This window comes from Ranitomeya imitator, chromosome 3 (assembly GCF_032444005.1).
Source record: "Ranitomeya imitator isolate aRanImi1 chromosome 3, aRanImi1.pri, whole genome shotgun sequence".
NCBI lineage: Eukaryota > Metazoa > Chordata > Amphibia > Anura > Dendrobatidae > Ranitomeya > Ranitomeya imitator.
Window position 1 is genome coordinate 503,742,681 of NC_091284.1, and position 24,599 is coordinate 503,767,279.

At 42.9% G+C, this 24,599-nt stretch overlaps 1 protein-coding gene across 2 annotated transcripts in view; it reads right to left on the reverse strand.

Moving 5' to 3' along the window:
• Positions 1-24,290, reverse strand: part of TMEM47 (transmembrane protein 47) — a 319,081-nt gene extending 294,791 nt beyond the window's left edge. For both annotated transcript variants that reach the window (XM_069757657.1, XM_069757656.1), the window contains exon 1: positions 23,738-24,290. In XM_069757657.1, coding sequence (XP_069613758.1) covers positions 23,738-23,957 — 220 coding nt within the window. In that variant the 5' untranslated portion in view covers positions 23,958-24,290. The remainder of the gene's footprint in view (positions 1-23,737) is intronic.
• Between the last annotated feature and the right edge of the window lie 309 nt (positions 24,291-24,599).

A 24,599-nucleotide genomic window follows, 5' to 3' on the forward strand; every position in this document is an offset into this window, starting at 1 on the left:
TTTAACGAATATGGAATAAAAGGTATTTTTTACGGACATCACCCGCGCTGGACTTCTGCTTTTTCTTCAAACTGCTTGCTGCACTGCATGATCCGTGCGCTGGGCCTGAGAGGAGGTGAGCTGATCTTCGTTGCTTTTTCTTTTCTGAGTTTGTATGTTCTCTCCGTGTTTCAGTAGGTTTTTCCAGTTACTCCAATCTCCTCCCACACCCCAAAGACTTATTGATAGGGAATTTAAAGGGACAGTGATGAGGTCTGTAAAGTAAAATGGAATATGATGGCGCTATTTAAGTGAGGAAAAATAAACATGTAAAAATAAATCCTATTCCTGCAAATTCCTAGTCAAAACCTCTTTGTACAAGACTGGTGGATGTATCACAAAGACTCACACCAGACTCTGCTCAGAACAGCCTGGCTCTGTCCCCCTGTGTTAGTTTTGCCAAGAGTAAGCAATTTCGCAGAGCTGTCAGTGTAAAGTGTTACTCACAGAATGTACACAGTCACAGGGATTGTTACCGCTCTGTAATCACACACTGGAACTTGTGAACGCGTAACCAAAAGATCAGCAGTCTCAATAGAATGAAATACCATTTACATCACAAAGACAATCTAGAAAGGGATGGTTTTCTGACCAAATTTGAGAAGAATAGATATTATCAAAAAGAAATAATGCAAACCTTAATTGATCATAAACCATGATGGATGAGAACGACACATGTAGATCCCAATAAACTAACAACTTGTAATTGATACATGTTTGGCTCTGTTATGACAGCAGGTGGTTTGCTTATATCTGAAATTTGGAAAATGTTCCCAAAAATGTGCACATATGTGAATGTCATTTAATTAAATAAATATTATGCATAGATTGTTTCTACTTAATCTCCACTGGAGACGTGCATTCACCTCTGTCTACACACTATTGCACCTCATAATGCTGTTTAAAATGCATGACAGAATGCCCCATAGAAATCGAGCAACAGGTAGCAGCAAAACACAAAGAGCCACCATGTAAGGGAAAGAAGAGCATAGTAGAAAAGTAGAGCATGTACAGTCATGGAGATAAAAACTCCGCAGAATATTTAATTACCATCTCCAAGATCTTGGCCCAATAACTAGAAGGTTTAATAATAATTAATTAATTAATAATAATAATAATAATAGCCAATACCTACAATGTAGTATAGTTCTCAAAAACCAAAAGCCGCAGTATAGGGTTCTAGAAGTAGGAGAAAACCAAGTGTCAAACAAAAACTCTTTAAAAAGAAACTTTTAATAATTTTTTTAAAAGACAGTCAAAAAAATACCACTAATATTCCGTAAAATAGGAATTGGTATAGGGTCTTAAGACAATAGTCCCGTGAAAAATAAACTCCTAGAAATGCAGCAATGGCACAGAAAATATGCTGTGCGATATACTACGTCACTGGGCAATATACTACGTGACTGGGCAATATACTACGTGGCTGCACAATATACTACGTCACTAGGCAATATACTACGTGACTGGGCAATATACTACGTGACTGGGCAATATACTACGTGACTGGGCAATATACTACGTGACTGGGCAATATACTACGTGACTGGGCAATATACTACGTCGCTGGGCAATATACCACGTGGCTGGGCAATATACTATGTGGCTGGGCAATATACTATGTGGCTGGCCAATATAGTACGTGGCTGGGCAATATACTATGTCACTGGGCAATATACTACTTTTCTGGGCAATATACTACGTGGCTGGACAATATACTATGTCACTGGGCAATATACTACTTCACTGGGCAATATACTACATCACTGGGCAATATACTACGTGGCTGGGCAATATACTACGTGGCTGGGCAATATACTATGTGGCTGTGCACTATACTATGTGGCTGTGCTGTATACTACGTGGCTGTGCAATATACTACGTGGCTGTGCAATATACTACGTGGCTGTGCAATATACTACGTGGCTGTGCACTATACTATGTGGCTGTGCAATATACTACGAGGACATGCATATTCTAGAATACCCGATGCATTAGAATCGGGCCACCATCTAGTATATATATAATACTTTAGTTGCTTGGAGTGTCTGTGATAGATTTTGGACTGACAAATTAAGGGGGGAAACGCGCTGGAATGGGGTACCATCCCCTTTGAGATAAGTGCTTATTTTCTATGTCTGTGAAATTGGTGCAATTTCTGCAAGGATTCATCATGGTGTGATCTGGTTGGGGACAGGATGGCATTGTACCACTGAAACTTATTTGGGTGTCACCATTTTTTTCTGCGTTGGGATGTATATATAACCCTCTCCCTTTTTCTCTCATTACACTGAGATGCTAGTTTAAGCAAAAAGATTAACCATTTATATATCTGTATGTACAATACTATAGCCTTGCCCTGGAAGGCCCATGACCGACATATGGTCACTGGAAAGACATGTAGTCATATGGTCACTCTATATGTCCCCTTAACACGGAGTCCTATTGTCTGCACAGTTCAGCGGTTATCAGGCACCAAAAACCAGACAATTTGTTTTGCACTATAGCACTTCATTGGGTGTTTGGTGGTGGCTTTGATAAGGAGTCCTGGTGAGAGTCAGGGAGGGATAGTTGAAGTGGAGCAGGGGCGCCACTTCGCTACCCAGGGTGCTAACCTCTGCTCTCAGGAAGGGTCACCTTTAGGCCGGCTTCACACTCAGCGTATGAAAATACGGTCCGTATATTACGGCTGTAATACGCTGAAATGTCCCGAAAATAGTGGTCCGTAGCTCCTCCGTAGGCAGGGTGTGTCAGCGTTTTTTGCGCATGGCATCCTCCGTATGTAATCCGTATGCCATCCGTACTGCGTGGTTTTCTTGCAGGCTTGCAAAACCAACATACCGCTATAGAAATGATCTATGTGTCCCAAAAAGAAAAAAAAAAATATATATACTGTCTATATATATATATATATATATATATATATATATATATATATATATATATATATATATATATATATATAGATATAGATATATATATATATACAGTGGGGCAAAAAAGTATTTAGTCAGTCAGCAATAGTGCAAGTTCCACCACTTAAAAAGATGAGAGGCGTCTGTAATTTACATCATAGGTAGACCTCAACTATGGGAGACAAACTGAGAAAAAAAAATCCAGAAAATCACATTGTCTGTTTTTTTAACATTTTATTTGCATATTATGGTGGAAAACAAGTATTTGGTCAGAAACAAACAATCAAGATTTCTGGCTCTCACAGACCTGTAACTTCTTCTTTAAGAGTCTCCTCTTTCCTCCACTCATTACCTGTAGTAATGGCACCTGTTTAAACTTGTTATCAGTATAAAAAGACACCTGTGCACACCCTCAAACAGTCTGACTCCAAACTCCACTATGGTGAAGACCAAAGAGCTGTCAAAGGACACCAGAAACAAAATTGTAGCCCTGCACCAGGCTGGGAAGACTGAATCTGCAATAGCCAACCAGCTTGGAGTGAAGAAATCAACAGTGGGACCAATAATTAGAAAATGGAAGACATACAAGACCACTGATAATCTCCCTCGATCTGGGGCTCCACGCAAAATCCCACCCCGTGGGGTCAGAATGATCACAAGAACGGTGAGCAAAAATCCCAGAACCACACGGGGGGACCTAGTGAATGAACTGCAGAGAGCTGGGACCAATGTAACAAGGCCTACCATAAGTAACACACTACGCGACCATGGACTCAGATCCTGCAGTGCCAGACATGTCCCACTGCTTAAGCCAGTACATGTCCGGGCCCGTCTGAAGTTTGCTAGAGAGCATTTGGATGATCCAGAGGAGTTTTGGGAGAATGTCCTATGGTCTGATGAAACCAAACTGGAACTGTTTGGTAGAAACACAACTTGTCGTGTTTGGAGGAAAAAGAATACTGAGTTGCATCCATCAAACACCATACCTACTGTAAAGCATGGTGGTGGAAACATCATGCTTTCGGGCTGTTTCTCTGGAAAGGGGCTAGGACGACTGATCCGGGTACATGAAAGAATGAATGGGGCCATGTATCGTGAGATTTTGAGTGCAAACCTCCTTCCATCAGCAAGGGCATTGAAGATGAAACGTGGCTGGGTCTTTCAACATGACAATGATCCAAAGCACACCGCCAGGGCAACGAAGGAGTGGCTTCGTAAGAAGCATTTCAAGGTCCTGGAGTGGCCTAGCCAGTCTCCAGATCTCAACCCTATAGAAAACCTTTGGAGGGAGTTGAAAGTCCGTGTTGCCAAGCGAAAAGCCAAAAACATCACTGCTCTAGAGGAGATCTGCATGGAGGAACGGGCCAACATACCAACAACAGTGTGTGGCAACCTTGTGAAGACTTACAGAAAACGTTTGACCTCTGTCATTGCCAACAAAGGATATATTACAAAGTATTGAGATGAAATTTTGTTTCTGACCAAATACTTATTTTCCACCATAATATGCAAATAAAATGTTAAAAAAACAGACAATGTGATTTTCTGGATTTTTTTTCTCAGTTTGTCTCCCATAGTTGAGGTCTACCTATGATGTAAATTACAGACGCCTCTCATCTTTTTAAGTGGTGGAACTTGCACTATTGCTGACTGACTAAATACTTTTTTGCCCCACTGTATATATCTCAGTAGACACATATATGTATATATATTACTATTTTTTCCAGCGCTATACAGCTTGAAAGCCGGTAATTCAATTACCGGCTTTTTCTTTCTCCTTCCTAAAACCCGACATGATTTGAGACATGGTTTACATACAGTAAACCATGTCTTCTCTCCATTTTTTTTGCAGATTCCACACTACTAATGTCAGTAGAGTGTATCTGCAAAATTTGGCCGTTCTAGCTCTTAAAATAAAGGGTTAAATGGCGGAAAAAATTGGCGTGGGCTCCCGCGCAATTTTCTCCGCCAGAGTAGTAAAGCCAGTGACTGAGGGCAGATATTAATAGCCTGGAGATGGTCCATGGTTATTGCCCCCCCCCTGGCTAAAAATATCTGCCCCCAGCCACCCCAGAAAAGGCACATCTGGAAGATGCGCCTATTCTGGCACTTGGCCACTCTCTTCCCACTCCCATGTAGCGGTGGGATATGGGGTAATGAAGGGTTAATGCCACCTTGCTATTGTAAGGTGACATTAAGCCTAATTAATAATGGAGAGGCGTCAATTATGACACCTATCCATTATTAATCCAATTGTAGTAAAGGGTTAAATAAAACACAAACACATTATTTAAAATTATTTTAATGAAATAAAAACAATGGTTGTTGGAGTATTTTATTCTACGCCCAATCCAGTCACTGAAGACCCTCGTTCTGTGAAAGAAAAAACATAATAAACCAACAATATAATTACCCTCCGCAGATCTGTAACGTCCAACGATGTAAATCCTTCTGAAGGGGTTAAAACATTTTGCAGCAAGGAGCTTTGCTAATGCAATGCTGCTCCTTACTGCAATACCCCGGGGAATGAGTCTAAATATAGATCAATGAGCTATATTTAGCTTCATTTGCGGTGAGGTGCCCTCTGCTGGATGTTCATAGATCGTGGGAACTTTCCTAGAAAGCCTGGGAGCTTCCATAGACTTTCATTGGCGTATTTCTTGCGCAGTACGGTGACAAACGCAGCATGCTGCGATTGCATACATTAGTTAGGACTGCTCTGATATGGGTATACCGTGAAGATTGGTAGAGCAGCTTAGTATACATTTTTTGCAAAAAACTTATCAACCAAATACCCTGTTATTTACATCTTTTACTAGCACTTGCGGATTACTGCAAACATTTTTTCAAACTGAGTGTTTTTGGTTTTACCATTCTCTTTTGTGTCTTCAGGTTTCTTGGTGGTGTGTGAACATGTTCTTACAGACTTGTTCTCTGTGCAGGTAGCCCATGTGTTCCTGTTTCCATAATTGTTCTCTTGTGTCTACAAGACTGGGGAGTTCCACCACTCCTCTTGGGCTAGCTGCACAAAAGCTGTTCTGCCCTGTATGCACACATGGATTTTTCCTCTCTGAACCCTGTTCACACAGGTTATATACAGATGATCAGGTTTTTAAATACATCAGATAGGGATTGCATACATTAGTTAGGACTGCTCTGATATGGGTATACCGTGAAGTTTGGTAGAGCAGCTTAGTATACATTTTTTGCAAAAAACGTATCAACCAAATACCCTGTTATTTACATCTTTTACTAGCACTTGCGGATTACTGCAAACATTTTTTCAAACTGAGTGTTTTTGGTTTTACCATTCTCTTTTGTGTCTTCAGATTTTGTACGGCCGTAGAAAGCCGTATAATACTGATCAGTAAAATACGGCAGATAGGAGCAGAGGCATAGAGAATAATTGTGCCGTATTTTTTGCGAGTTTTACGGACGTAGTTTCTGCGCTCTTACGTCCGTAAAACTCGCAAGTGTGAAGCCGGCCTTAGGGTAAGGCACATTCTATTTTCCCTAGACTGACTCTTCCTAGTATTGTCAATTTTTGAATTTTTCTGTGCCATTGTTGCATTTTCCGGTGGTTATTTTTCACGGGACTATTGCCTCAAGACCCTACACCAATTCCTGTTTTAAGGAATATTAGTGGTATTTTTTGACCCACTTTTATAAAAATTATTAAGAGTTAATTTTTAAAGGATTTTTGTTTAACAATGTAGTATAGTTCTCATGGTTGACTCTGTCACTTACCCCATGTGCAGTACATTGAAGCAGTTTAGGTATCCATGGTTATGAAAACTCAAATAGCGACAGTTCGTTACTGGTTGTAACCTTGGATCCCTAATATACTGTAATGCCCTGCACATGGGGTAAGCAACATAGCAAATGATAACGACTATGCTACATTTCTAATTGGAGGTATTTGCTAAAATTATTATCTGTACATCTACTAGATATTTGGATAGGATCTATGAGATTGGAATACCCTATTAAGGCAAAGACTCCAGATCTTGAAAAAAGTAATCTTATATACTCCAACCCTAGCAATCCTATGTGGACCATCCACTGTACTTCTCTGGCCAGACATTTTGTGACGCTAGCCACTTCTCACAGCCAACCCGGATGTCAGAATAGTCAAAGATTCCAAGGTCAGAAGACAGGAGAGTACATTATAAACAGAACGAAGTCCATGGTCAGGCAACAAAATATCCAGCATTCAGCACTCAAGGCACAGGGTGCACAAACCTGCTTGTTGAATGTACATCTGGCAGAAGTCTGGAAAAAACAGCTCAGTTATGTAGCATGGCAATCTCTTGGAATAATGAACATTTGGAGACAGCCAATATCTGCCAGTCTCAGATTGGATAGTCGAGCTGTCAATCAACACACTGATAGCTCAGCACGCCTATGTACCAGATTGGACATCCGCGCTGTCAGTAACTGCATCCCAGACACCCTGAGGGGTGGAACTGTGGCACATTTTTTCTGCAATGGCTATAGCAAGAAAAATTCATGATTGCCAGCGCAGGGGACACTAAACACAGACTTTTTGTAACTAGATTTTTCCAGTATTTTCATATGTTGCATGTTAGCTGCAGGTTTTGCTGCCGAAAGCTCTGGAACAATCCAATCTGTCTGAAACAACCCTATTCAGATTAATAGACCTATTTTTTTTCAGGAAATTTATGTAACAAAATCTTTAGGGTGGAACTTAATTCGAAATGCACTTAGTTGCAAACAACTCATTGTCTTGCTTTAGACAGCACCTGCTGCTTGATCGGTCAAATTGTAAAATCATGATAAAAAGCTAGCCTCACCCTCAGGGCTCAATTACATGTTTCGCCCAATGATAAAAAAAACCAAACAGCACTAGGACCAATATTATTCAATAGGGCGGTGAACATCTGAATCTGAGTGTGAAAAAAATCTCAGCTTGCACTAGTTTCTTATATGAATCGGTTTAAATTTGTCCATTCAAGTCTGTGAGTGAGCAAAAAAAAATTGGATGCCATATGGAGTCGCACTATAGCATATGATTTTTCCAGATACATTGCAATTCTGCAAAATAGAAAACTGTAAATGGTGCATAAATGATTAGTAGATACTGCTGTAAAAAAATGGATTAAATAGGGGCAGCATACGCTCAAATAAATCTATCCTCAGAGAGGTTATGAGTAAATCCATCAATTAACGTGGAAGTTCCCAACTTTACACTATACTTTTTGATTCAGTGTCTCAGTATTTTCAAGACTGACTTTGACTAGTTTGAATATCTGTAGAGTTTACCATAAGTGTATTCAGAGAAGAAATCCTCTGTGAGAAAGGTATATCACCAGCACAAATCTAGATTCTGCGGGATACTTGGTACTTTTCTAGGCATTATAATAGTTGCCTGGAGTGGTGGCGATAGATAGATAGATAGATAGATAGATAGATAGATAGATAGATAGATAGATAGATAAAGGAATGCAGCACTCCATAAGTTTTTAGTGAAACAAATTTGGATTTTATTTAGACCCACATGGTCATGGCGACTAGAGTTGAGCGACTTTTACTTTTTTCGGATCGAGTCGGGTTTCGCGAAACCTGACTTTGTCAAAAGTCGGGTCGGGTGAAATCGGCCGATTATTGCGAAAAGTCGGGGGCCAACTGAAACACGAAACCCAATGCAAGTCAATGGGGAATCAAAGTCGGCAGTGAGTGGTGGACAGGAAAACACCTAGAGTGCCCATTTTAATGCTAAAAACATCAATTCTTATTACTGAAGCTTGTCAATCTTAATTTACTTTATAATAATAGTTAGGCATTGAAAACTCGGGGTCATTTGGCTAAAGTTGTGGGGGGTAGGGCTGGCTCAAGATTTTCGTGGGCCCAGGAAATGCGGAATATGTCACGGCGGTGGAGCAGGGAGAGGTAAGTATTTCAATTTGCAAGTACTGTGATCCAGAGCAAGCAGGGGGGGCCCACTCGTTGGCACTGGCACAGGGCCCCTCATCGTACAGCGGTGTGTTTGAGGGTGGGTGGTGCTTCCCACTGGCAGAGACACTTTTGCGTACTATGAGGGGCCCTGTGCCAGTGATGTCGCCAATGAGTATGCCCCCCACCTGATGAAGGAACCTGCACTTTCATCTGCACCTTCCTATTTGTCCCCGTGTAAGGTGGTATAGTATGCGGGAAGGGGAACCTGACTTTCAGCAGGGTCAGATTCTGGCTGTGTAGAGTGCAAGGGGAATGTAGTGGTCTGGGTCACTGTACCAGCAGACTCATCTAGCAGTGGCTGGGCAATGGGCAGGATGAGGAGGAAACACAGATATAGGTCCAAATAATAAAGTAGGCTAAATGCAGTTCAAAATTGGTAACAGGACTAAACAGGCGGCATTGCTTTGTTCAGTGGAGGACAACTGTAATAAGTGGCAGACACAGTTAGTAGACCCAAATACTAAAGTAGGCTAAATGCAGTTCAAAATCGGTAACAGGACTAAACGGGCGGCATTGCTTTGTTCAGTGGAGGACAACTGTAATGAGTGCCAGACACAGTTAGTAGGCCCAAATAATAAAGTAGCCTAAATGCAGTTCAAAATTGTTAACAGGACTAAACAGGTGGCATAGCTAGGTACAGGGGTGGGCTCCTCTGCTGAGTAGCAGACAGTGGTAGTAGGTGCAAAGTATTAACTGGTCTAAATGGAGGCTAGGGCCCCTGTATATTTTAACTATCATCTATCATTTCAACAAATTTGTATTGGCTGTGCCATTGAAGGATTTAGCAGCACAGACTACAGTGGTGGAGCAGGGAGAGGTAAGTATTGCAAGTGGTAGAGCACTGTTCGAGCTGGGGGGGAACACTTTCTCGTGAACGGCGGTACTGATACCTAGCCCCGACCTATTCAAGCGCGCTTTAAAAACCCATCTCTTCAAACAAGCCTACCAAATCAACTACTCAGTAAACTAACTTTGTCCTGTTCCCTCCTTCCAAATATTATCTGCATGTGAATCTGCACCCTACTACTCATCTGTCTCCACACCCTCCATGCACACGATAACTGCACTTGATACTTGACTATTGCACTTAAACACACGGGCTGATGACCGGATTATGCAGCTTTATATGAAAATCCCTATTTATTATAATTGCCAGACCTGAAGTAACATGCACTTTTCACCTATTGTGTCCCCCCATTTCCTTGTAGATTGTAAGCTTGCGAGCAGGGACCTCACCCCTAATGTCACTGTTTAAATTGTCTTAACTTGTACTGAACTTATTGTTTGTACATGTCCCCGCTTATTGTAAAGTGCTGCGGAATTTGTTGGCGCTACATAAATAAAAATTATTATTATTATTATTATTACTGGCACAGGGCTCCACATATTATGACGGTGTGTCTGACGTTGGTTGTGCACCACCACCGTCAGAGACACTTCATTGTACTATGAGGGACCCTGTGCCAGTGCCGTCGCCCAAGAGTGGGCACACCCACCTGTCCAGGCAAATGGCACTCGCACGGGTGCTTGCGCCAGGTGGTGACCACGGCCCTGTGGGGGGGAGTCAGCCCATTTAGGGAGGTATAAAAATGGCCTATAGTGGACATTCAGCAGCTGCAAATGGAGGAATTGGAGAAGTCAGTAAGAGGAGGCCAAAAGAAATACATTTTTCTGGCAAGCTACGTGTCAGCAGGGGAAGGTGGGGCAAAATAATTTGAAATCCATGATTGGTTCATTTTAATGAAGGTTAGATCATCAACATTCTGGATAGCCAGACGTGTCCTTTTTTCAGTCAGTATTGAACCAGCAGCACTGAAGACTCTTTCTGATAGCACACTAGCTGCAGGGCAAGCGAGCTCCTGTAATGCAACACAATCTAAGTGGCAGAAAGTGGCTGGCTGACATACGACAAACTAATAGGACAGAAGTATATCCACTTTGTGAGAATTTGAATCTCCCTTTTTATTTGGGAGACTGAACCAAAACTCAGGCCCTGTGTATAAAACAACACAATGTAAGTGGCAGAAAGTGGCTGGAAGATATATGAAAAAATACAAGGACTGTAATACAATTTCAATCTCCCTACAATGATCTCAGGACAAGTATGGCAGCAATAAAAAGGACTGCTGCACACAGTGTGGACAAATAAACAAGATAACTGCAGAAAGGAGCAACAGGATTTTTGCTTTTAAAAAAGCAGTTGGTTTACACAGCAGCGTGCAAACAGCAATGCAGCTATCAGGGAGCCTTATAAGGCAGCCTAATAAGCTACAGAGCTGATGCACAAAAATATAGCCTCCACTGTCCCTGCAAACAAAAGGTGGTGTTGGACAGTGGAAATCACTATAGCACAAGCAGTTTTGGGGCTTAATCTTCCCTCCCTAACTATATCCCTTCTTCTGATGCAGCTGCGGCAACGTCTCCCTATGCTAAGATCGGCAGAAGTAAGATGGCGGTCGGCATGCACGCCCTTTATAGCCCCTGTGACGCTGCAGAAAGAAAGCCTATCACTGTTATGCCCTTCTCTAAGATGGTGGGTACCGAGACCTATGTCATCACGCATCCCACACTCTGCGTCCTCCTTCATTGGCTGAAAAATCGCGCTGAAAGCGTCATACAAAACGCGACTTTTGCGTGCAGATCGCCGACCTCATGGCCGATCCCACACTAGGATCGGGTCGGGTTTCATGAAACCCGACTTTGCCGAAAGTCAGCGCTTTTTGAATTTGTCCGATCCGTTTCGCTCAACCCTAATGGCGACGTTTCAGCTCACACAGACTTTTTCAAGCCCTTTTTCTCTTTATCTGGATTGGGGCAAATATTGGATGCTTTGCTGAGGAGGCCTGTGCACCCGCTTATTGGCATTGTGCTGTTCCATTTTTTTGCTATATAGATAGATAAAAAGGAGATAGAAATGAGATAGAGAGATAGAAATGAGATAGAGAGAGAGAGAGAGAGAGAGAGATAGATAGATAGATAGATAGATAGATAGATATGAGAGATAGATATGAGATAGAAATGAGAGAGATAGATATGAGATGAGATAGATATGAGATAGATAGAAATGAGATAGATAGATATGAGATAGATAGATAGATAATACATAGATAGATAGGACCATTATATATATATATATATATATATATATATATATATATATATATATATATATATATATATATATATATATATAATATATATATATACAAGAAAATTGGAACAGCACAATGCTCACCGGTGGGTGCCTGGCCTCCTGGGTAGAATGGTCCACTCATCCACCCAAATTGTATACCAAATAGAAAAAAAATAGAAAAAAGAAGGCAGCACTCAAAGTCCTTTTCAAGGTGCAAACATGTAGTTTATTCAAACCCACATCTCTGTGCCACATAGAGATGTGGGTTTCAATAAACTACACGTTTTCACCTTGAAAAGGACTTGGAGTGCTGCCTTCTTTTTTCTATTTGGTCTCTCTCTCTCTCTCTCTCTCTCTCTCTCTATATATCTTTTGAAACATTGTTGCTGTTTTTAATTAGTCACTAGCCAGGAGTCTGAAATTTAAATGTTGATTTTTAATTGCTTAGCTGACATAGAAGAACAATGTTTGAGAAACTTTGCATTATTAATTTCATGTTATCATTCAAGCTTTGGGCAACTGAATCTGTATGTTAATGATGACAATATTAGCAGCAGACGTGATTTTACGCCTTGTAAAGCACTCTGGGAGAATGTGGATGTTACAGATGTAGTGATGCAAACTGTGTCTATGTATTAGTCAGTTAGCACAAGTCATAAAGAGATAATGCCGAACGTATAACAATGGTATGAAAAAAATAATTTCAACAGCAAATTCAGCACTGTTTGATCTGCAAATCATGACTTCGCTCATTTCAGAAAAGCCTTCACATTCACGATATGTTCCCATGTGGCATTTACGTTACTAAAATAATTGGGAAAATCTTGCGGGTGATCATCTCATATCATCCTTTGCATTAAATATCAAATCTACTAGGCAGGTGAATTAACTCTGGAATTTTGCACACATACATGAGATTTCTTAAAATCTGATGTAAATTTCTGCTACTGTAAAACAAAGGCCATTTTCCAACCACATTTTAAACTATGATTTGCTATGTAGAAACAGAACTAGCTCATCAAACTAGCTAAAGATGGCCACTGAAGCTCAATGAGCTATGAAATGTAGGAAAAAACAGACGATGATAACAAACCTGTAATGTTCTAGATATAAAACTAAATTGCACAATAGAATGCATTCTTAAAGGGGTTGTCAGGTCCAAATCATTAAGTCTGCAGTCACTCTGTGTGACTGCAGATTTATGAATCCCCCCAAAGCATGCAGTGTGCTGCGGGAATTTGCAGCTTTCTGAGCCAGGACTGGAGGGTATGTATGCTTCATACATACTCCCAGCCAGCGGGAGTGACCTCTTTCCATACATTTGCATTGAGCGAGGCCGCACGTCGTCTAGTGATGCAGCTGGCCAGTGGGTGTGGCCGACTAGAGGGTGCAGCCTCGCTTCATACGAGTAAATGTAGCAAGTCCGCGTCACTGCCATGGAGTATATATAACTCATACATACCCTTTGGTCAAGGGTCTGAAACTGGTGAATCCCCTCAATGCATGCACTGATTCATAAGTCTGCAGTAACATAGAGTGGCTGCAGACTTAATGATTTGGACCGGACAACTCCTTTAACCCCTTCACAACCTATGAAGTATATATAGACGATATGGTAAAATCAATTTTGTTGTTCAAATGTAAAACTCATCCAGCAGAAAATAAGCCATCACATAGCCATATTGGCAGAAAAATAAAAAAGTTATGGCACTGGGAAGAAAAAACAAACACAATAACGGAAAACACCAAGGTCGTTAAGGGGTTAAAAGGCATTTTGAAGAGTCTTAAACATTTCTGAAAATCTTAGCTATAAATTGACCAAAATATATGCAAAAAGCGTTGCATTTTCTAGGTTCCACCATTGTGGCCTACAGGCCTTATTCACATGGGTGTATTTGCAGTAAGTCTATTGTGCTTATGTGCAACAGACCACACACACATCATATGGACCAATTTTAGCTTATGAGTGATCTTTCACACTGTGTTCTGGTCTATGTTATGGACCAGATCAGTGCATGCAATGGCAGGCAGCTCCTGCACTCATCCATAAGGCGGACAAATGAACAGAGCAAGCATAGACATAACCAGTCAAGTCCAAGTTTTGCAAGGGCCTGAATCTACTCCTAGTGGCATGTTGCTAGTTATATTTTTTGTATATTTGCCAGCACATACAACTGACGATATATATTATATAATTATATATATAATTATCTATATATATAATTGTCTAAGGGTTTTTCCATCTGTCTGTCTGTCTGTCTGCCTTTCTGTCTGTCTGTCCTGGAAATCCCACCTCTCTGATTGGTCGAGGCCTGGCGGCGACGATGATGTCATAAAGGACGTAGATATCCCGCGTCTCTGATTGGTCGAGGCCTGGCGGCGACGATGATGTCATAAAGGACGTAGATATCCCGCGTCTGATTGGTCGAGGCCGCCAGGCCTCGACCAATCAGCAACGGGCACAGCGACGATGATGTCATAAAGCATGTAGAAATCCCACGTTTCTGATTCAGCGACGGCCACAGTATCGACGTAGATGTCATAATGGTTGCCATGGCGACGATGATGTCATAAAGGTTGCCTCGACCAATCAGCGACGGGCACAGTCTGCTGCGAATTCTGGAATCATCATTGTCCATATACTACGGGGACATGCATATTCTAGAAAACCCAATGCGTTAGAATCGGGCCACAATCTAGTATATATATAATTGTCTAAGGGTTTAATTGTCTGTCTGTCCTGGAAATCCCGCGTCGCTGATTGGTCAGCAACAGGCACAGTCTGCCGCGAATTCTGGAATCATCATTGTCATCCACTGCTGTCAAGTGCCGCCATTGTGTTGTCTAAGGGTCTAATTGTCTGTCTGTCTTGGAAATCCCGCCTTGCTGATTGGTCGAGGCCAGCCGGCCTCTATGGGGCCATAACTGCATGGAGCATTATAATACGTGACTGGGCAAAATACTACGTGACTGGGCAATATACTACGTGGACATGCATATTCTAGAATACCCGATGCGCTAGAATCGGGCCACCATCTAGTATATATATATATATATATACTATCAGCAACGGGCACAGCGACGATGATGTCATAAAGGATGTAGAAATCCCACGTTTCTGATTCAGCGACGGGCACAGTATCGACGTAGATGTCATAATGGTTGCCATGGCGACGATGATGTCATAAAGGTTGCCTCGACCAATCAGTGATGGGCACAATCTGCCGCGAATTCTAGAATCATCATTGTCCATATACTACGGGGACATGCATATTCTAGAATACCCGATGCGTTAGAATCGGGCCACAATCTAGTCTATATATATATATATATAGGTAAAAAATTGGAACAGCACAATGCTCACCGATGGGTGCCAGGCCTCCTAGGTAAGACGGTCCATTCATCCACCCAAGTTATATACCGAAAAGAAGGCAGCACTCCAATTTCTTTCCGAGGTGAAGAACTTGTAAAGTTTATTCAAACCCACATCTCTGTGTGACGTTTCGGCTCACACTGCTTTTTCGACTCAAGCTTGAGGAAGGCTCAGTGTGAGCCGAAACGTCGCACAGAGATGTGGGTTTGAATAAACTCTACAAGTTTTTCACCTCTGAAAGAAATTGGAGTGCTGCCTTCTTTTCTTCTTTTTGGTATATGTATATAATATAAATATAATATACATATATATAGTCAGTTGTATGTGCTGGCAAATATACAAAAAATATAACTAGCAACATGGCACTAGGAGTAGATTCAGACCTTTGCAAAACTTGGACTTGACTGGTCAGTAATAATGGCCAGTAATAACTGGCCAGTAATAATGTGCCACTAGGATAGTTATATATGCTATATATGGCAGACATATATAACTAGCCATATGTTAGTCAGTCATATGTCCAGCATATCAGTGAACAGGGAACAAGTTTTCTCATGAAAACAGGACAAAAAGAATTCCTGCCACTCTAACGCGGGTGATCAACTTTTGTCACTGGTTAAACCACAAGCAACTGCACCAGGAGTAGACAAAGATAGCTTGTGCCTCCTCCTCTGACCTCTTCTCTGTGAGATGTTGTAGGGAGTAGAACAGTGGAGGGAGCAGAAAACACACTGTAAAGCCAGAGTCACATTTGCGAGTGAAATGCGAGAACCTACGCAAGTCTCTTGCATCAATACCCGGTACTGCCACCGGCACTCGGGACCGGAGTGTGCGGCTGCATGTATTTCTATGCAGCTGAACGCTCCGGTCCGAACTGACGGTGGCAGTGTCGGGTATTGATGCGAGTTTCTCGCATTGCACTCGCAAGTGTGACCCCGGCCTAAGTCCTGCTCTTCATCCACTGTTGTCCCCACGTGCACTGTAGCCTGGGACCCTAAGAACACGTGAGTACTCACCACTGGGAAGCGCCATGCAGAAGGACAGAGCCGGCAGCCAGTGAGTGCTCTCATCAGTCTGATGGGGAAAGCGTTCATTGGCCAATGTCTCTCCCTGCATGACACGCCTCATTTTTTAACTGCTCTCAGTGCACCGCTCTATCCCCTGCTCTGGGCATTCACATGATTATGGGAGTGAGTAAGAGGGGCCCTATGCTGTATGACACAGGGCCCCTCCCTCCCGTGATCTTGGCTCAGCGGCCTCATAGAAACTGCATACTCTGTCGGGGCATACTCTGCAGGGGTCCTTCTCCACCCTCGGGCCCCACTGCAGTTGCACCGGCGGTATGTCTGCCCCTGAACTGCACATATATTCAACTGAAAGTGCATCCGTGTTAATTATTAATGTGCAGGGTCCTCCTGAAAACTTCTAGACATCTGCCTACGTAACAATCCAAAGAAAGAGAATGAAGCAGCAACAACCCCAGAAGTGGGTGCAACCCCCAGATATCGACTAAAGTATCTGTAACACCCCAGGTTCCCAGTTGTTACAGTAACATTGCTTTCCTCATGGGGAGAGTGATGTCACGCTTGGAAGCGAGGAAGGATCACCTTTATCAGGTAATCACAAGCATGCAACATGTTCATATTCCAGGCCAGAAGGGGGAGCTCTGATCCAGCTTGTGGGTGGCTCCCCTATATATATTCTGGTCTGGAGGGGAGTTCAGTTCAGTTACTGAGTGCCAGACAGCAGACTGGAACAGTCTGAGGCATAGAGGAAAGAGAGGGGCCGTGCAGCCAAGATAGGTGCTGCAGCTCCTGGAAGGAGAGAAGAGAAAGCAGAACAGATTGTAGTGAGTGTATAGGGGAAGTGAAGCGCAGGAGAGTGAAGAACTGGGGAGTTGGCTGCAACTGGACTACCTCCTTACTGAGCGCAGACACCAGTAGCTGGAAGACCGGGGTTGTGAGGGACACATCTCACAGCAGAAACTGGCAGGACAGCTGGATTACAAGTCACCCATCCATCCTTACACCTGAGGACACAGTAGCTCATAGAGCCCGGGTCGTGATAGAGACCCTGTAAAAAGGCTGGAGCTACCTGTCGTACGGGTAGTGTCCTACCAACCTGGAGGACAGAGAGAACATGTGAGGACCTTGTGAGAGGCTTAAGGCAGCAAGGGACTACACCACAGCGCTTGAAGGAAGGCTTCTAAGCCCACCTGGTAAAGGGGACTCCCAAATCGCTTCCAAGCCGGACCGACCACACCTTCATCCGTGATCTGGTACCCTGGATTGTGGCTGCGTGAATTTGAAAGTAAACAGGTAAAGAGACTGCAACCCTGTGTCCTCCGTTTGGTACATCATTCACCATCTCTATCTATACACCGGGAGCCCTGGGGACCCAGCTTCACCTGTGGGAAGCCATACCATCCCTGCTGCCACAACATCACCCCAGAGGGCCCCTTTAAGGAGCGTTGGTTATTTCTGACCGAACATCACAGATGGCATACCGAACACAAACTTTATTCAAACCCTTTTTAAGACCGTCCCTTTTACTTGAGCACCCAGGGCCACGGACCAGGTCGCCGCCGTGAAACATCCCCTTTAGGTACCAGACCCGGTACAGAGTACCCCACGGCCCTAGCGGCGACTCATATCCATTCCAATGGCTTGGTGACTCTTGAGAGAGAGCTGTTTTACTAACACAGGTCACAAAACTAATGCACTTACAGAATACAGCAGCCTAATCTAATAGTATGGATGTCACTAATAAGCTGTAAGCCAGATAAGAGTTTGCACTGCATCTGTGGCGCCTTATACAAGCCTTATCTGAGTGCAATTCTAGTACTACTCAATCACCCCTTCCATGAATTGGTAAGTTGTGAGTGGTTGTCTCTTCAGCGTTTTGCACCTGCCTCTGCCTTTATCAAGGGGGCTGTTGCACCGACAGTGCACTAGTTTTGTGACCTATGTTAGTAAGTACAGCTGTATTTTCAATTTTTTTGCATCCGTTTGTTCTGTTTTTGCTTTTGAATTTAGTGTAGGGACTCATAAGTCTACAAGAGCTGGTCCTCTCCAGTGGCGTAACTTGAATCTTATGGGCCCTGATGTGAAAGCTCCAACGGGGCCCCAAAATATTTTAAAAATTTAATAGCAATAGTCTGTTTCTATAGGCCAAAGGGACTTTTAGGGCTCCCTAGGCTCCAGGGTCCGGGTGCGATTGCAACCCCTGCACCTGTTGTAGTTAAGCCCTTGGTTCTCTCCCTTCTATACCAGTCTATCATTGCTTGTTTGTGTACTGTAAGTGATATCTATATTTTATATGTAACCTCTTCTCGTGCACATCATCATGGAGTCAATGGTGATATGTAGATATTAATAATACAATGAGGATCGTTGAGTGCGTGAGTTGCAAACTCGTGTATTTTGGATAAAATATAGACTAATACATCATGCATATTATATTTACTGCACATTTTTATCCATCAACGTTGGCCTTGTAAACTAGGGTGCCTGTCCCTGTGGGGTGCACGAATATAGTGCTGGGCAGCCCTCCTAACCTAACAGAACTGGGGGCAGTAATAGGCTGTAAGGGCTCATTTCCACTTGCGAGTAAAACGGACGAGTGCAATCCGATAAAAAATCGGATTGCACTCGGACCAATGTTATTCAATAGGTGTCTTTTCATTTGCGATTTTTTTTCTCAGCCGAAATCGGACTGAGAAAAAAAATCGCAGCAAGCTGCGATTTGCTGCGAGTCTCGGACGAGACTCGCCAATGCAAGTCAATGGGTGCGATAAAAAAAACGCATGGCATACGGAACATCCGTATTCCATCCGTTTTTTACGGATACCTTACCATTCTGTGTCATAGAACACTGTAAATAGTCCTGTAAATGACTGTATAAAAATAGTTGCAGAGAAAAAAACGGATTGCATACGGATGTAAAACGGATGGTGCGATTACAAAATCGCATTGAACTCGCATCACAAACGCATGACAAACGCATACTTTTCATCCCTTTTTTCGGTCCAGATTACGGACCGATTTGTCTATCACAAGTGGAAATGAGCCCTTAGCCAGACACTGTGCACTACATGGGTGTGACCAGCGCCTTGTATACGGCTTATCTGTGTGCAGTTCTAATGATAGACAACCACCTCCTCCATGATCTGGTAGGTGTGGTAGTGGTTGTTTCATCAGTATTTTGTACCTGTGTTGCATCTGGATTTATCTACATCCCACAGTGCATTCGATTTGTGGCCTGTGTTGGTAAATACAGCAGCCTTTTTTTTTTTTTTTTTTACTATTTTTATTTTTTTCGTCTTTTTGCCATTTTTTTTATATCTTTCTAGACAATATAGATATTTTCTATCCTATCGCCAGTATTATCTGTCTTTTTGCTTTTTGCTTTGAACTCTGCTACCCTAGACATCTTTTTTTCCCTTCGATCTCAGCATTTTTACATACAAAATAGCTATAATATATTTATTTTTGTCTTCTGTGACATATTGTTAAAATAAACCCCTTGCATGGTCTGCACATACTAAATATTTAAAGTGCTTACTTGCAACCATGATGGCTTGGGCTGTGTTTGCAGAGCAGCCGCAGGAATCCGCCTTTACATAGCTGGTTTTAGGACGTTATTCCACAGCAAACCAAATGGGAAAACAACTTTGCGCAAAACCCCACTCAAAAGGATTCAATTACTGTATGAGAACTTGAACAGAATCCAGCTAACGAATATGTGAACGTTCTCAGTGCGACCACATGAGGAGCTTTGGTTAAGTAAGAAAGGAAATACACTGTGGTAACCATAGGAAGGACAGCGCTGGGTTTGGTATGTCCTCTCGCTGTTTAATTCCATTTTCATCTTCAGATTAACCACAATCATTCTTTTTTTTTTTGAAAGATACACTGGGCACATTTTCTTTAGCGCTCCAATTTTTTTCTCATATCATTAGGATAAAATGGAGCTGAGAGGGGGCATAAAAACCCCCACAACTGCCCCCTTTATGCATCTTTAGAAATCCACAGATTTCAGACATAAAAGGTCTGGTCAGGCATAATTATTCATTTACTCAAGAAAAAAACTAGTGAAACCTTGGTTTAGCTAATGACCTTGAAATGTCCAATATATTTCTTAGCCAAAAATAAGAACTCATTGTGTAAACTTTCATAAAAGTGAATGACAAGATGCGGACTAATATACAGGGGTGTGGATAAAATCACATCTGTTTCTTATTAAGTGTGTGAAAAAGAAGCACTTTGGTATTGTCTAGCAATTCCTTTGTTTGCCAGCACAAAAAGCAGACAGCTGACATGAATTGAGCCTTTAGAAATAGCATGAGGCACCTTGTATTCTCCACAACACGCTTTGTCATGGCCTCTCAACTTCTTCACATACAATCTTACACAGTCCCTCAAACGCGCCTGCGAAAAAAATTCAGCTGCTATCAAATGCAAATACTTCTTTTTAAGTCCTTTCCCATCTGAAGGAAAGAGAAAATGCGTCTAGAGACCACGGATATTAGAACAGAAAGTCAATGAAGTGGGACAATAGATGACACTTGATAAGGAGAATTGTCTGTACGTAGAATTCATAATCAAGTAAATGCTTAAAATTGCACAGAAAAACAATACTTAAAATCCTTACATTACCAACAATAAGCCAAGTAACAAATACGGAGGCTATTTCTGGAAAAAAAAATGTTTTATAAAAACATAAATATAAAAAAAATGGAAAGCAAATATAGCAATGATTATGAACTATAGCGATGCGTTTGGCAGTAGTTAACTTAGAAGACAGTTGGAGGTAAAAAAAAAAAAATAATTCTGCATTTTGCTGAGCATAATAAACATAATGTATATTATGAGTCTTCTATAAAAACTAATGATGCAGGAGCAGATGCAGAAGGAACCATTGCCAGTGTATAGAGTAGAACTAACCCTTTGAGAGAATGTGTAGCTGATAGATAAATCCAGCACTAATGGTAGCCTGGTTACACTCAGGATTCATGTATAATGAATGTATTTGCTTTACTTGAAGAAAAGAAGCACTTTTGTTGTTTTATTGTAACAATCGGATTCTTCATAACATGTAACGATGGCTTATTCTGCATGGAAGAGCCTTTTAGCTAAATTCGCTAGGGGACCTGCTGTACCTGGCTCATGATTCATCTCATCTAAATAGGAATATAAGGATAGATCAGAACAATAATATCCGTCATACAGTCACTTGGACTGCGCAGAACAGTCTGCCACATAATAACTACATGGACAAACACAATTTACTAATAGATTCCGGGAAGTGATATTTATTATTGTGGGAGGAATAAACAATCGCATGCTAGAGGATACACAAAGAAGATTCCAGCCTAGAAAAAGAGGAGTACAAACAGTATCCACATGAGTGTGACCGGAGTCAGTGCCATTATATACAGGCGTGTGATACTGTTACAGATTGTGGCCGTCCACCTAACTGAATGAATGCTGTGGGGAGGGTCTAGGACTCTCTTCTCACCCACAAAAACTATTCACAAGAATATCATGGGTAGAAGCATGTGACCAACGAATGTCAGGTCACTACAGATGTGTTGTGATAATACACACCCTGGAACTGGTTGATCTCCGCATGCTACATGTATCAGAAGAGTAATAATAACAATTCAGTGGACAAAGGGAACAGACTGACACCCCCAGCAGCATACTTCACATACACTTAAAGGGAACCTGTCAAGATTGCCTTGCGCAGGCGTGTACTACGGAGGACAGAGAATGAACTTCAATCCAATATTGCGGCCAGCATGCAGCCAGCGGGTAAGGAAAGGGTGAATCAAACACCCCAAAACTCCGCCCCTATGACCGAAAACCGGTCCCGCCAAATTCAGGTGACAGGTTCCCTTTAAGACAGCCTAACTTAGGCACAGTCTGGGACTTTCTGCATACAAGACATTGCAAGGGTCCCTTGTTATCTGGACGTTGTCAGCTTATGGGGCAGCTCCTACAACATGCACTATCCAGAGGTACACCCAGCTTGGTGTGGATAGGGATCTGCAGAAGAGTAAGATGAGACCCCAGAAGGGCAGGGGAAAGTATAGCAAGTGTCACATAAGACAGCCTAACTTAGGCACAGTCTGGGACTTTCTGCATACAAGACATAGCTCCCTTGTCTGGATGTTGTCAGCTTATGGTTGAGGTCCAACAACATGCAATAACCAGAAGTATACCCAGCCCAGCGTGATCTGCAGAAGAGTAAGATGAGACCCCAGAAGGGCAGGGGAAAGTATAGCAAGTGTCACATAAGACAGCCTAACTTAGGCTCAGTCAGGACCTTTCTGCATACAAGACATAGCTCCCTTGTCTGGATGTTGTCAGCTTATGGTGGAGGTCCCACAACATGCAATAACCAGAAGTATACCCAGCCCAGCGTGATCTGCAGAAGAGTAAGATGAGACCCCAGAAGAGCAAGGGAAAGTATAGCAAGTGTCACATAAGACAGCCTAACTTAGGCTCAGTCAGGAACTTTCTGCATACAAGACATAGCTCCCTTATCTGGATGTTGTCAGCTTATGGTTGAGGTCCAACAACATGCAATAACCAGAAGTATACCCAGCCCAGCGTGATCTGCAGAAGAGTAAGATGAGACCCCAGAAGGGCAGGGGAAAGTATAGCAAGTGTCACATAAGACAGCCTAACTTAGGCTCAGTCAGGACCTTTCTGCATACAAGCCATAGCTCCCTTGTCTGGATGTTGTCAGCTTATGGTGGAGGTCCCACAACATGCAATAACCAGAAGTATACCCAGCCCAGCGTGATCTGCAGAAGAGTAAGATGAGACCCCAGAAGGGCAGGGGAAAGTATAGAAAGTGTCACATAAGACAGCCTAACTTAGGCTCAGTCAGGACCTTTCTGCATACAAGCCATAGCTCCCTTGTCTGGATGTTGTCAGCTTATGGTGGAGGTCCCACAACATGCAATAACCAGAAGTATACCCAGCCCAGCGTGATCTGCAGAAGAGTAAGATGAGACCCCAGAAGGGCAGGGGAAAGTATAGAAAGTGTCACATAAGACAGCCTAACTTAGGCTCAGTCAGGAACTTTCTGCATAATAGACATAGCTCCCTTATCTGGATGTTGTCAGCTTATGGTGGAGGTCCAACAACATGCAATAACCAGAAGTATACCCAGCCCAGCGTGATCTGCAGAAGAGTAAGATGAGACCCCAGAAGGGCAGGGGAAAGTATAGCAAGTGTCATAGGCAGCTGGGCTGTTGTCTGTGTGTAGGTAGCTGGAGGAGTATCTCACCGCTCTGCAGGGTGGTATCACACTTCCAGTCGTTGCCTAGTTTCTTACAAGACTCCCATAGGGACAGGTAGTACTGGTTGTCCGCCGTCACCCAGGCTGGGCTCAGAACGGCTCCGATGTCCAGACACAGGGCCAGGAAGATGCACACAAGTCCCACCAGCTTCAGAGGGGTGAGCACCGAGGAGCGGACCTCCTCCATCCCGCTGGCAGATGAAGCCATGAGCCCTACCCAGGACCAGCAGAAAGGCGATGAGCAGAGGGTAGGATGCAGTGCTGGGCACGGACAGGAAAGTGAGTGCAGGGCTGTGGGCAGGAGAGCAGGTGGCAGGGCTCAGTTGGTGGCTTGTGGAGGAGCTAGAGCTGTTCTCTGCCTCCTTCCTCTGTGTCTCCCACTTGTTTCCCCTGACTGAGATGCTGCTGGCTGCTCCTTGCTCCAGGACAGAAGAGAACTGTTACCCAGTGACCTCCGTCTTTGCATAACTCCCTCCCTCCTTCCTCTCCTTTCTTTGCCTTTTTCTTCTCTGCTTTCTCTCCTTCTCCTCCTGCTGGCAGCAAAGAGGGCACCGGCCAACCTGCTGACGTCACAGGCCGCTCCAGAGGAGGGACTGGCAGGGGGGCATGGTGACAGCAGAGGCAGGAGGCTCGGTGCTGTGGGTGCTATGGGTGCTGGCTCTGTGCTGCTGCCTCCAGGCTCTCACTGCATGGATTGGAGAACAATTAGATTCTGAGGCTCCAGTCTTTTTTTTTTTTTTTACAAGAAAGACTGTATTGTCCATGTATAGAAACTTTCAGAGTCTACAGTAGGTGTGGAGTCGAAAATGATAAAAGCACAACGTGCCGTATTTCTCATCGGACACCACTT